The sequence below is a fragment of the Daphnia pulex genome, chromosome 8 (genome assembly GCF_021134715.1).
Source record: "Daphnia pulex isolate KAP4 chromosome 8, ASM2113471v1".
Classification (NCBI taxonomy): Eukaryota; Metazoa; Arthropoda; class Branchiopoda; order Diplostraca; family Daphniidae; genus Daphnia; species Daphnia pulex.
The window spans coordinates 9977518-9990397 of NC_060024.1; the positions used below are offsets into that span (position 1 = coordinate 9977518).

Here is a 12880-nt window from a genome sequence, read left to right on the forward strand (position 1 = left end):
ACATCACCACTTTGAAATTTATCAATCAGGAATCGTCGCTCAGCGTTTGGTTGAAGGTTTTCAACGGATCGCTCTCTTGTTCCGAGCTGTTTGCGACTATAATGGAATCTAATGAAATGATCTGGCCGGATTGATTGACTGGCGGAACGGCAGAAAGCGCAGGAGCCTCGACGGCGTCCAGTTCGACAACTTCCAATTTGTTCTCATCGGATATTGGCATTAGCCTGACGATGTGTTCGCCTTCTGGAGTAGTAAAAGGAATACCGCCGGAAGCTTCTTCCGGTGAAAGAGTGTCTTCATTATCAATGTCGTCGTAGAAGTAGTCTTCCTCGAATTCGTCTTGATCAGAAGAAAAAGATGCCGCGAAGTGTTCGTAGAATTGCGAGCACTGACCGCCAGCGGAGCAAAGAGCTGACAGTGGAGCTTTGATCTCTGAACCGTCAAACTGTTCCACAATTGTCTGATACAACCGACTCAAATCCAAATTGGTATTTGTGTTGCTGTTGTAGTTGATGTTGTAGTTCTTTCCAACACTGCGGAAGTGAATCGCGTCGATACCGAAAGAGTTTACGATGACTGCTGCCCAAACTATCAAGTCTTGTACCTTGATTTATTGTTATTTGATTAGAACGAATGAAATTGCGGGCTGTTTAATGCATTTTCAGATTATTCAACTTACCCCAAATTTCATGCTGATTATTTGTCTCCAAGGAGGGTATAAGTCGAAGTTCTCCAGCGGATACACACGCGACCCGAAGTTGACTGCCAGATGTTTGGACATTAACCGACCATTTTATCCAAAAAGTTATAGTCAAAGGTTCTCTTACACAACTAGTTTCTATTGCAACAGAATATCACTCAGCAACCTTGCAACCGGTTATGATTAAATAAGCCAAGACATATTATCAGGCGCTTGCTAAAGTCGTTAATAACGGTTGATATTGTAGTACATAAGTTGGCTTTCCATTAACTAATGAGGAAAACGAAGACGACTTGTGTCAACAGAATATCAGTCCGCATGCGGAAACACATTATTAGATATTCAAAACCCCAACTGGGCTATCTCATTATTCTTCCTTTATCCATTTCTTGAAAATATAAATAATAATGTCATTGGAGTATTATGCGCCGTCGATATCTAGTCATCGTTCCAACTAAACAGAGTATATGATGTAAGATATACGGCGAGCGCCCACATAAATCAACATCGGCTTTAGCTTATAAGCAGGTTTCTTTGATATGGATTCTTCTTTGTTAGACAAGAGATGACGAAAGACAGGTGCGCTGGTTCCCTGGGCTCGCCCATAAGCTCCGAAAGGCTTTCTCGTTGTAATCCAAATATTTCCCGTGCGCTTCCCCGTGTCTGGGTTTTACCTGATGTAAAAAAATGCGGATGGGAAACGATTGCTTTTCACCATCAATCTCTCTAATGTGGCTCTATATTTAGACAAGTCCTAGTTCTTAGAATAGCGCCTTTTCTACGGTCCAATATAACTTGATTGCCACTAAATTATTTGCTCGGCAGTTTTTTTATTTAGCCTCATAATAATGCCATGGGAAACCTTCGCTGCCAAGTTAACTTGGTCGAAATAAAGTACCGTATCGTTAAATATAATATGATTTTTAAGTGCGCCGTTTGTATGGGTCCTACCAAGTCCAAACTCCAAACGTGGGTTGATGAAATGAGGGGGAAAAAGATACGACAAGATCTTTGTAGCTACTACCGATATCCGCAACGACGGCGGTACTCAATAACCTTGTAAATAACTCATGGAAATAATAATAATAATATCAGGATAATATGGACTTTTCAGAAATTTGTTTTATACTTAGTGTGTGTATTATTCAAGCATTCAAACTTGCCATCTACAGAGCCAACCGAAAATACCATTCCACCAGAAGAAAGTCATGTAGGGATTAGAGTTGCAAAAAGGTATAGGAACAGAGATGTTAACATTCCTTGGGAGACCTTTTGTCAAATCACGGAATGACCGTAAGAAAGTTTCCCATATGTAGATCGGAATAAGTCGGCATCAATATCTTGTGGGTTGCTGCTCGTCTAATTGGTTGTTTCGGTCTCGGCTGCTGGTGCCTGTTTGGCGTCAGCTGCTTTCTTAAAGTCGAATTCGCTGTCGTCCTCCTCAGTGGCTAAATTAGCGTCGTCGTTAATATTTGTGTTGGAGGCAAGATTGGTATTTTTGTTCACAGTACCGTGGGATCCTGATGAATAAGGAATCTTGTATGGCTTATAAGGTGTCGGCTTGGCCGGGCAATGCTTGCAAGGCTTGTGGATAGAAACGGTAGGTCTGTACGGGGCGTAACCGTAGTTGGTGGTCGGAGGTTTATTGGTCACGACGGGGTATTTGTCCTCCACATAATCGCCACCACCGGGATAGACGGGATAGACAGGATAGGGTTTTGTGGGCTTGTAGACAGGTGGTTTGTAAACCGGAGTTTCAATGATGGGTTCTTCTTCTTCTTCTTCTTCAGTGTCCAAAAGGCCGGAGAGAAAGTTGTACAAGGCTTCGTAATTGCCGTTGGTGTTGGTGTTTTTGTTGATGTTGGTATTGGATTGTCCTTTTGACAGAGGCACCGAATGGACCAGAGTGACACACACTAACAAAGTAATGGCTGCGACCTTTTAAATTATACATACAAATGGAAATCATTTTGAAATCTATTTACAAACTTAAGTCGAATTTTATATACCACGGATTTCATGTTGTTTCCTATTGTAGACTGCGGTTGCTAGAATGCAAAGGAAGTTGGGACTGGTTTGTTTTAAATCAATCACTGGCTCCTTTTTATACGTTCGCTATGCGTTGGGCTGGGTTATTTGTGTCGACAGTAGTCTAATTTTCAAAATCCTTCGTTAAGTAAAATTAGAAAGTTGGCATCATTTTAAATTAACCAGCAACAGAAAAGACTAAAGCATAGTGCATCCTATCTTCTGATTCCTTACCGAGTGTGCAATTAGGCCACGCATGCGCATAAATAATGAAGCGACAGTTTCGTTGTCAATAACGAGACCTTGAGCGTTGTTAGTATTTTATGAAAAAAGAAAATCAATTAAGGAAGGACAAAAGCATTATGTATAGAGTGCTTCAAATAATTTTAACTTGTGAAACTGTGATATTAATCCTAATTAGTAATTACGCGTTCACCATAGAAATTTTTCATTAATTAAGAAATAATGAAGAATATGATAAGTTGTACTCAGCACTGGTGCTCAACGACGACGTGGTTTTATTGAAGTGCATTTTATTACGTATATGACGATCATTTCCTAGCAAATTGTCAACTGTAAAATCATATCGATTGGCATAGAGTTAATTGTTATGCGATAAAAGTAAATTCAGATTTCGTTGTCCAGAATACCACCAAATTCTTTTATTGTGAATACTTAATGTTTTTCTCCGATTTGAATAACTCCAACGGTGTCTGCCTCAAACACTCTGTCGTCTGATTTTTGAATAATCTGCTGCGGAGATCAAAGATGCGTAAAGCGTAATGGGGAGCTAACGTTGGAAGTTCTTGTTGGATGAGTTGCTCGAGCGATCAGCAGGGCCGGTAGATCGCCCGATATGACTCTGAGTGAATGCCATGGGAAGTCTGACTAATCTGCGACATTCTATTTTAAATGAGAAAGAAGATACATCACTATTTCTATTCTAATTAAGGATAATGGATGTAATCTGCAAGGTTAAAATTTAAAAACGATTCTTTTGTTTCTATCAATGAATTCGAGCATTGGAGCAGTTTGACATTCTATTGAAACATTCCGCTCTTCTCACCCAAAAGTAGGATCAACATGAGGACCTTTGTAAGCACAAATCCAGTTGAAGACAAATTTTGTTTTAAAAAAAAGTTTATATGTTTTATATGTTGCCCTTTGCGCCTTGATTGGGTTGTGAGTAGCCAGGGAAAGTCTTTCGGCAACCGGAACGTCAGCAAGAATGTCAACGACAATTCCAGCGGCGATTTCCTGTCCAGTCATCTCGACTCCATTACGAAACAGCAGGAAAAAAAAAGGCAAAGCTGCGGCTGCGGCTGCGGCTCTCCCAGTTGCTGCAGTCCAGGAGGAAGATCAACAAGCCACCGATGAAATTCAAGCACCGAACCGGCCAAGGCCGGCGAACGCGATGAATCTTTCTTTGTAGTATCCGCGCCTCAACAAGAGAAATCTCTCGACGATTTCTTGACTGTCGTTCCAGTTTCTCAGCTGAAATTCTTCCAAGCCTTGGCTGCCAGAACTCAGAAATTCTTAACCACACCATCAGACTTCAAAGCCGCTTCCTCAAAATGCAACAAGCAAAATCTGTATCGATCGACGTGTGTTTTTATTTGAATGATGCATCAGTGAATACAACTGCAATTTAAGACACATACATTTTGTCTCCAATAACTTACCGTACTTGAATTTACCGGAGAAACAAACAGCGGTGATGTAAAAGGTATTGATGTGGCATCAAACATTCTTAAAATTTTTTGAGTCATATATGGGAATGCATATATCTTAGTAGTTTACCAACATTGCAGTATCATCAGCAGACATCGTATGTATGAATCCGTATTATATTGACACGACATACCCGTGCAAGAAAAACACGCAAATGCCCTATGAGTCAAGCTCCATAATTCTGGAAATGCGGCAAAATCCGGCCGCGCGCGTGCTATTAACCTGCTGCGTTAATTTGCGGGAATCGCCTCAAGTTGCTTGTTTAAGACATTATTAACTTTTGAGCGATGATAGGAGATTCGACTGCGGTGAAACAAGGAACTGCAAAATTATGCAATAAGTGTCGCAGCGATTGAGACCTCTCTGCGTTCTCTGCTGTGCACGTTTGTTACTTATAAGCTCGAGTTGCAAGTCAGGCGACTCGGCTCTCAATTACATTCCGGGGCTTTTCGGCAATCACTAATGACTAGAAAAAGCTGTACCATTATGCGTGCTTTTGACATACATTTCGTTGCTGCAATAAAGAAAATAAAAAATTATGAATTCAAAGATCAGCACTGACGTAATACGTGACGTATACAAGTTGAGGCTAAAAGAAAGAAGTCTCTTGTATGCAATTCATTGATTTTATTCATTTATCGTTTAAAAAAACATATCCAAAACCGTTACATAACGGAGAACATTATGGGGGCGGGTAGAGGAAATGATTTAAACCTACAACACTACAGCCAATCAAATATTTTTAAGACAAAATAATTAAAATGTATTAAGTCGCGGTTCCTGTTATCGAATTTCGTTATTGAAGAACTATTCCGTTTCCACCAGTAGTTTTGGAAACTATTCATTCTGCAGCGATGACGGGGGCTGCTTTGGCAGCACGTTTCTTAATGTCCATATCAAGAAACTGCTCGAGAGATGCTAAAATAGAGCTCAAGTCATTGTTAGAGTTGGTGTTGCTGTTGGAATTCAAGTTGTAGTTGCTTGTTCTAGAAAGGCGAGTAGGTCTGAAGGGGCGACGCTTTGAATTAACATCGGACGTTTTTTCTAAGCCCAAGATCTCTGCGTTGTCCTCTTCGGGAACATCATTGTCCTCGTTTTCTGGGGTCGTCTCTGGCTTCTCCTTAGCAAGACCTTTAGCCCCTTTAGCCCCCAACATTTTCTCGAAGCAAGAGAAGTCGCCGTAAACACAGTCGTTTTGTTCCTCGTTGCCGGTCAGTTGAGACAAAAGGGAGCTGATGAGGTTGTAGTTGCTGTTGTCATTCGTGTTGGTGTTGATGTTGACGTTGCTGTTACTTGCCAATGGACGAGGCCTATGCATAAACGGATGTTGTGGTCTTCCAGCATTGGCCGAAGCCATCATGCAAACCAGAAAAACAATCACTGCTGATGCCTACAAAACATAAAAAATGGCAAGAAAATTGTATTAGAATTTGTGCACTAAAACTAGTTAATTTGATTTTTTGTGTTGTGTAATTTACCGAAATTTTCATCTTATTGCTCAAAAAGAGTAGAAAGTAGCTTAAGAGATGAAGACGATGAGCCTGCTGAATTATTACTGCCGGTTTCATTGCTTTTATACTCGAACGTCCTTATTCTATCATCAAGGTCTCATGGGAGAAGCTTTATTTTGAAATCAAAGCTGCGGTTGTTTCATGTAATTATTTAAATCTGAATAGATTTGCTTCATATGTTCTTTCAATTAATTGGCTGACGTGAGCGGAGAAGGATTCGACTTCGTTGCTTAATAACCACGTTACATGAGATATCAAAATCTCTTACCGCACTATGGTAGTGTATTGCCGGTATTGCTTAAATCAAAAATATTATTCTTTTTTTTTCCAAAGGCCATCGGTCAGATCGGTGACTGAGTACACTCAATAAAATTTGCAATAGCGAGTGAACTCGCTAATGGAAATGGAAGTGATAACTTTGAATTTAAATTTTGAAAAATTGAATTTTTATAATTTTTTATTTAATTTCTTTGATCCCTGTTTATTTGCGTAAGCAAATTTTTTATTTTTGAATTGGCGGGAAGCCCGAGTGAGAACAGGAGTAGGCTACATTTGGCATCGGTGTCAAATTAATGGCTGCACGACCAAATGAAATTAAAAATACGAGGTGTCCTGCCTCATATCTCTTCGCTCTTCGGTAATTAAAAAAAATGCTTTTTAGCAGAGAAATAACTTAAGAACCAAGAATAAAAGTAGGATAATTATGGAAATTTTATCAAAGGGAATGAATTGTTCTAAACTTATAAGATCTTTGTTCCTGACTAGCACTTAACATGTTAGCCCACAGTCAATGCATAGCATGCATTTGCCATTTACTTTGTTTGCAATGTAATTTCATGTTTCCCTTCTTATCATTTGTGCAGATTTATTAAATCCAGACTCCTGAGCCAGCAATCAGCATCAACATCAAGTTTTTCTCATCATCATAACCTGTCTTCAGCAGCTGTGTCAGCTTCATCGATGGGGTATTCATTTTTTGATACTTTTACCTATTTCATCTGTTATGTATTTAAATGATTTGCATGACTTGCTTGTGTGCAGTGTGCTTTCTTTATGAAACTTAACAATCGGTCGTTTGTCAAAAATGAATGTCTACCTAGCTATCTCATTTTAAAATTTTCCTTAAGGTGGCTTCCATAAATATTTTCTGTATCATTAACAATTTCCTAATGTAGGTAAACACCATTTTTTTGATTGGAAGATCCACAAATGATTCATCTCTTCTTCACCCTTTAAACACCCTCGTGTACACTCATGTGAGTGTGAGCATTCCTTCTTCATGGTATATGGTGACCCCTTCCTCCTATCCCGCCTGGCGTTTTCAACTTTTTCTGCAGATGGAGCACTCGGAGATGCCTGGCTGTATTTCCCAGGCTGAAGGTAGGAAACATTTTCCTTATTCCCTTTTTTATATAATTATTTTGGTGGCGTTATTGTTTTTTGTTACAACATCTCCCCGACTGCTGGCTGTTTTGTAAGTTACTCGACTGCTGCACTTGACAGCAAACTACAGGGAGCATAAACATGTCAATAAGTATGTAAATTGATGAATCATCGCTACGCTCAGCAGTGAGTTATCACTGCTTTCATATCGTAGGGACTCTTGAGCAATCAATTAGCGGACTTCCATGAAAAGAGGGCGAATCCTCAACATGATCTTCTCCGTTCAGGTGGGTCAGCATAGTTTTACAAAACTGTCTTGCCCTTTCAGGTCCACTAAAAGTGACTGTAGTCACAATAGGAATAATTCCACCATGAGTGTTATTAGCCAGTGGAACCATTTTACTTTGCAGATTCCGAGTTTTTCGGACACAAATTTTGCACAAAAATGTGCCTTGCCTTGCCGACTTTTCCTTTGAAAATTTTGTCCGAATCTTTAAGGTTTAACATTGTATGTGTTGTTTTTGTTTATCGTTTCTGAAAGTACTCTCTCCAAACACTTTTTTTTTATTATTTCTATTTATGGTCTTACCGAGAATGGATTAGATGAAACCAACAAAAATCTGTCAATGCACTTTAAATTTTTATTGCGGAAATTTATAGTATTTTCCCAACTCATGATCCAAAATGACGGAGAATGTGACTTCATTTAAAGAGCTACAATCAAAGTCGAACCAAGAAACTGTAAATTTTCGCGTTTGTTACAATTTAAAGTTCATGCAATAGTAACTGGTATCCGCAAGTGATTGGCCAGAATCTGCCAGAATTGACCGTGAAATTTTAATTTCCGTCAGTCCTGTTCCTAGAGATTTCTTTCCGAAAAATTGCGAAATACTGCTTAACTTACGCTTCAGACTGCCAGCACACATTTTCCAGTTAAACAGTTAATAGTGGGAAGCTCTTTCGACATAATTTAAATGGGCGCGTATTCCAGTGAACTAGTCTTGGTTTCGCACGAAGATATAATTCTTTTTGCAGTTTTTCTTCATCAAGATTTTTACTAGTAGGTCATAATTATTAATTTTTATTGTTCTTGTTCCTGTCGCAAAAGCTCATCCGCAATATTAGCTCAGCGTCGAATTAACAATTGTGCTCTCCATTCTCGCAATAATTTTGTGGATCATTTAAACACATCTTAATTTAAGCACATACAAATGCGTAGTATCATATACTATGTATGCACTCAATTTTCCAGAACGAAATTTGGATGACTGCCGAAAACTTGAAACTGTCGCAGAGAAGGTTAAAACTTAAAAGCGAATTGAAACATTTGATTTTGTAAGTTTTTTCCCCTTTATTTTATTTTAAAAAATTAGAACCGAGTTGGCACAACAATGCTTTTTCTGCCAGCTGATGTTTTCCATCAACTGAATTGCCAAATGTTGATCTATGATCCTGTTTTTATTTTTACTTGAACTAGAGAGTGGTCGATTTCCCGTTTCGGGTAATCCGGAAATAAAGACTAGTCGATTTGTCACGAGAGGCAGTGAGCATGCAAACAATGCCTTCCCTTTTTGTTAATTATGTAGTTGACTCAGTGGAATGAACACGGTCAACACGGCGAAATTTTGAGTCTATCGGGGTGGGGGAATAATTGCACTCGGTAGTAATCCAGGTACTCAATAACGGAGCTAGTTTTGGATCATAGGCGAGTACATTCGCTAACCCATTCCTTGATCAACGAATGCAGTTGGGCTACAAGTTGGTGTTCAAAGAAAGACGTTTCTTGTATGCATTTCATTTATTTGATTAAGTAATTATTGCTTTAAAAATCATGTCCACAGGGAACATTATGGAGACAAAAAAAAAAACGACATGATTTTTTTAACAAAACCTAAACACTAGAGCCAATCAAATATTTGTAAAAAAAAATAATAATAATAATAATAAAGAAAATATCAAGTCGCGGTTCACCTTGTCGAATGCCATAATTTGAGAAATATTCAGATCCATCAGTAGTTTTGGAAACTATTCATTCCGCAGCGATGACGGGGGCTGCTTTGGCAGCACGTTTTTTAATGTCCAAATCAAGAAACTGCTCTAGGGATGCTAAAATAGAGCTCAAGTCATTGTTAGAGTTGGTGTTGCTGTTGGAATTCAAGTTGTAGTTGCTTGTTCTAGAAAGGCGAGTAGGTCTGAAGGGGCGACGCTTTGAATTAACATCGGACGTTTTTTCTAAGCCCAAGATCTCTGCGTTGTCCTCTTCGGGAACATCATTGTCCTCGTTTTCTGGGGTCGTCTCTGGCTTCTCCTTAGCAAGACCTTTAGCCCCTTTAGCCCCCAACATTTTCTCGAAGCAAGAGAAGTCGCCGTAAACACAGTCGTTTTGTTCCTCGTTGCCGGTCAGTTGAGACAAAAGGGAGCTGATGAGGTTGTAGTTGCTGTTGTCATTCGTGTTGGTGTTGATGTTGACGTTGCTGTTACTTGCCAATGGACGAGGCCTATGCATAAACGGATGTTGTGGTCTTGCAGCATTGGCCGAAGCCATCATGCAAACCAGAAAAACAATCCCTGCTGATGCCTACAAAACATAAAAAATGGCAAGAAAATTGTATTAGAATTTGTGCACTAAAAACTAGTTAATTTGATTTTTTGTTTTACCGAAATATTCATCTTATTGCTCAAAAAGAGTTCTGGAAAGTAGCTTAAGAGATGAAGACGATGAGTCTGCTGAATCATTACTGCCAGTTTCATTGCTTTTATACTCGAACGTCCTCATTCACCCATCAAGGTCTTGTGGGAAAAGCTGGGGAAAAGCTTTATTTTAAAACCAAAGCAGCGATTATTTCATCTAATTATTTAAATCTGAATAGATTTATTTTGTATGTTCTTCCAATTAATTGCCTCACGTAATGGTAAAATTTCAACTCCCGCGCTTTTACGTTTCATTAGACACCGAAAACTCTTTCTCGATGGTAATGATACGACGAAGCCAATTAAGCAGATTTTCGCTTAAAACATCCCAAATAATGTTCATAGCAGTAAGCTTTGCTTTCATATCGTTTTCTGTTGAACTGTCACTCCGAATTCATCGTTAATTTACCATCAAGTAAAGTGAAAAGGAAGTAAAATTAAACTTGTGTTTTGTTGCTCGTAAAACCAAAGGTTCCTATAATTTTTTTGTAGCAAACTGGAAACTGTCCTCGAGCAATTTTTCGTTTCATAAGCGCTATAAAATTTTCATAAAAGTCACATACTCCTTCACAAAGCCGGTCTAGCTCAAACATATTTTGTCAGCGAATCAATATGAAGGCTTTTGTACGGTACGTAAAATGTCACATTTTACTGTGTGCTATTCTGAAAGAATTATAACGAAAAATGGCATTGGCATACATTTAACGATCGGTGCTATGCGGTTTCATTTTTATACTGCTCTGTCTGCTTATTTGATATTGGCGATCTGCGTTGTGACTAGCCAAAGCAAAGCTTTTAGAAAATCCAGCACCAATACAAACATCAACACCAATGTCAACAGCAACTTCAATCGTGAATTTCTCTCCAGTCAACTGAACTCCATGTTGAGCCAGGGAAAGAAAGGCCAGGCTGTCGCTGGCGTGGCCAGCATATACCGGATATCACAGCCCAGCAGGAAGGTCAACAAGCTGCAGATGACACCATGGATGATGGGTCTTTCTTTTGGTGAATCTGCTTTTGCATCTCAATAAGACGATTTCTTTTCAGCTTCATTTCAGCTTCTCAGCTGAAAGTTTTTCAAGCTCTGGCCGCCAAAGCTCAGGAGATGCAATAATCAAAAGTAATAATACAGACCCAAAAGACCAACTGTATGTCAGGCTAGGCTATCGACAAACTGCGCATATTTTAGCAATCCGATTTTTTTTTTCCGAACTAGAATTCCGCAGAATTCGGTCTGTCAGAAAATTATTATCTTTGGAATGGAACCTACTTGTTCTTTTATTCTCCACTGATTCAAAAAAATGTGTGTTTGAGCAATATCGGATCGTTTTTCTGCCCAGATGGGTGAGATGTATGTCTTACAAATACCAGTAGTAGTTATTTTACCAAAAGATCTCTAGTTGTACTTTTTTTTAATAAAAAAAAATAATTTATTTATTCCTCATTCACTTTCATTTATTGTCATTAGATTTTGTTTCCAAAAATTCAGAATAAAAAGAAGTTGTGGAAGAGGTTGCATTTTTTTTTTGACATTTGGAAATGCGCTTGTATCAAAATAATAATTACGATTACCATCAACCATTTTACCCATAGCCGGAATTGATTGAACATTCTTATGTCTATCCTGAACGGGTCTCAGCCTCTGCAAAAGATCTTATAAAATCCATTTTAGCCGCTTGAAGCTCCGCTGGTTCTTGAACAGCTTGAGGAGAACCAAAAGAATCTAAAGGGATTGGGGAAAGGAGCGGCGGAACTGCAGGTCCTCTAAAGGCTTCCACGGCAGCCTCGATATCCTCTTTAAAATCTTGTGGCGAACCGTCATCCTTGTTTATACCGTCTTTTCGATTTTTGATTAGGTCGTTGAAAATATAATCGTAGAGAATAGTGAAATCACCCTTGACAAATGCGGGATCCGCCGAGGTGGAGGGCTCTGACTCGGGAAGAGCTGCAGGAGGATGTTGTTTCAGCATTGGATGCATTTCGTCTGGCCGTGGGAAGGCAGGAATGGTGTACTGGCCAGAGCATTGCTCATTATTTTGAAGAACTTCCAACAGGTTAAAAATGTAATTCAACAGCGAACTTATTAAGAAGTTGGCACTCATATTTGTATTGTAGTTGTTGTTGTAGTTTGTGTTGATGTTGGTGCTGAAAGGTTTCGACTGTGCGGGATTCATGCAGGCGAGCATTAAGGTGCAAGTAGTGACCTGAAAAACACACACACAAAAGTGGGAAACTTATTTGTCAAATTTCCATATTTTTGGTGACAATTTTGTTATTTCTTTTCGAGCACTTACCACAAATTTCATACTGATGACTGCCATCTTTCGGAAACACAAATAAGGTCGATACCTTGGGAATTTGAATCTCTTTATATACAAAATTAATAAGAAAGGGGAGGGGGGTAAAAAGGGCTGCTTCAACAAGTATCCAATCAATTGGCAGTTTTTGTAGACTCCTCCTTGATGAAGTGCCCATGTTGTCACTAAACTCATTACCAACTTGTCCTTGAAAAGATTGGCGTTTTTTGTTGTTGTATATGCTGAATGCATTTTACTACGCGACCTCTGAGTAACTTTACACCCACGCATAGAGACGATGGAATGAAGGTTAGAGTTTCCTCATCTCCAGTTCTAACGCAATTTTCGTATGGGACTTACGAAGTTGACGAGAATTTACCAATCCTTTTTTCGGGTGGGCGGAAGCTATCCAATTTAAAGTGGGTGTGGCGATGTGTCTTTGAGAATTTAAAAGAAAGTGCACAATAATAATCTCTTCTACAATAATAAGCTCATCTAAAGGATTCTTTTGGCGTTTTGGAGGTCGAATCAATCAAACG

The 12880-nt window shown here is 39.1% G+C and overlaps 4 protein-coding genes across 8 annotated transcripts; all 4 read right to left on the bottom strand.

Moving 5' to 3' along the window:
- Window positions 1-25: 25 nt before the first annotated feature.
- LOC124200096 lies at window positions 26-759 on the bottom strand. Its single transcript, XM_046596202.1, has 2 exons — window positions 680-759; window positions 26-604 (listed from the first exon to the last, which is right to left on the bottom strand). The coding sequence occupies exons 1-2, from the start codon at window positions 689-691 to the stop codon at window positions 26-28; spliced, it is 591 nt and encodes a 196-aa protein (XP_046452158.1). The 5' UTR covers window positions 692-759.
- A 1058-nt stretch (window positions 760-1817) lies between these two features.
- On the bottom strand, window positions 1818-2815 carry LOC124200095. Of its 2 annotated transcripts, XM_046596200.1 has the most exons (3): window positions 2710-2815; window positions 2212-2638; window positions 1818-2148 (listed from the first exon to the last, which is right to left on the bottom strand). In XM_046596200.1, exons 1-3 carry the CDS (start codon window positions 2719-2721, stop codon window positions 2060-2062), a joined length of 528 nt encoding a protein of 175 aa, XP_046452156.1. In that variant the 5' UTR covers window positions 2722-2815; the 3' UTR covers window positions 1818-2059. The 2 variants fall into 2 exon arrangements, with proteins under 2 accessions (XP_046452156.1, XP_046452155.1); XM_046596199.1 differs by having other exon boundaries at window positions 1818-2638.
- Window positions 2816-5071: 2256 nt separating this feature from the next.
- Window positions 5072-10160, bottom strand: LOC124200093 (diacylglycerol kinase A-like). Of its 3 annotated transcripts, none has more exons than XM_046596197.1 (2): window positions 10012-10160; window positions 5072-5849 (listed from the first exon to the last, which is right to left on the bottom strand). In XM_046596197.1, the coding sequence occupies exons 1-2, from the start codon at window positions 10102-10104 to the stop codon at window positions 5301-5303; spliced, it is 642 nt and encodes a 213-aa protein (XP_046452153.1). In that variant the 5' UTR covers window positions 10105-10160; the 3' UTR covers window positions 5072-5300. The 3 variants fall into 3 exon arrangements, with proteins under 3 accessions (XP_046452153.1, XP_046452154.1, XP_046452152.1); XM_046596198.1 differs by lacking the exon at window positions 10012-10160 and adding an exon at window positions 5938-6043; XM_046596196.1 differs by lacking the exon at window positions 5072-5849 and adding an exon at window positions 9133-9931 and having other exon boundaries at window positions 10012-10119.
- Window positions 10161-11464: 1304 nt separating this feature from the next.
- On the bottom strand, window positions 11465-12471 carry LOC124200089. 2 transcript variants are annotated; one of them, XM_046596192.1, is made up of 3 exons: window positions 12339-12471; window positions 11939-12248; window positions 11465-11881 (listed from the first exon to the last, which is right to left on the bottom strand). In XM_046596192.1, the coding sequence occupies exons 1-3, from the start codon at window positions 12363-12365 to the stop codon at window positions 11664-11666; spliced, it is 555 nt and encodes a 184-aa protein (XP_046452148.1). In that variant the 5' UTR covers window positions 12366-12471; the 3' UTR covers window positions 11465-11663. The 2 variants fall into 2 exon arrangements, with proteins under 2 accessions (XP_046452148.1, XP_046452147.1); XM_046596191.1 differs by having other exon boundaries at window positions 11465-12248.
- Window positions 12472-12880: the final 409 nt, after the last annotated feature.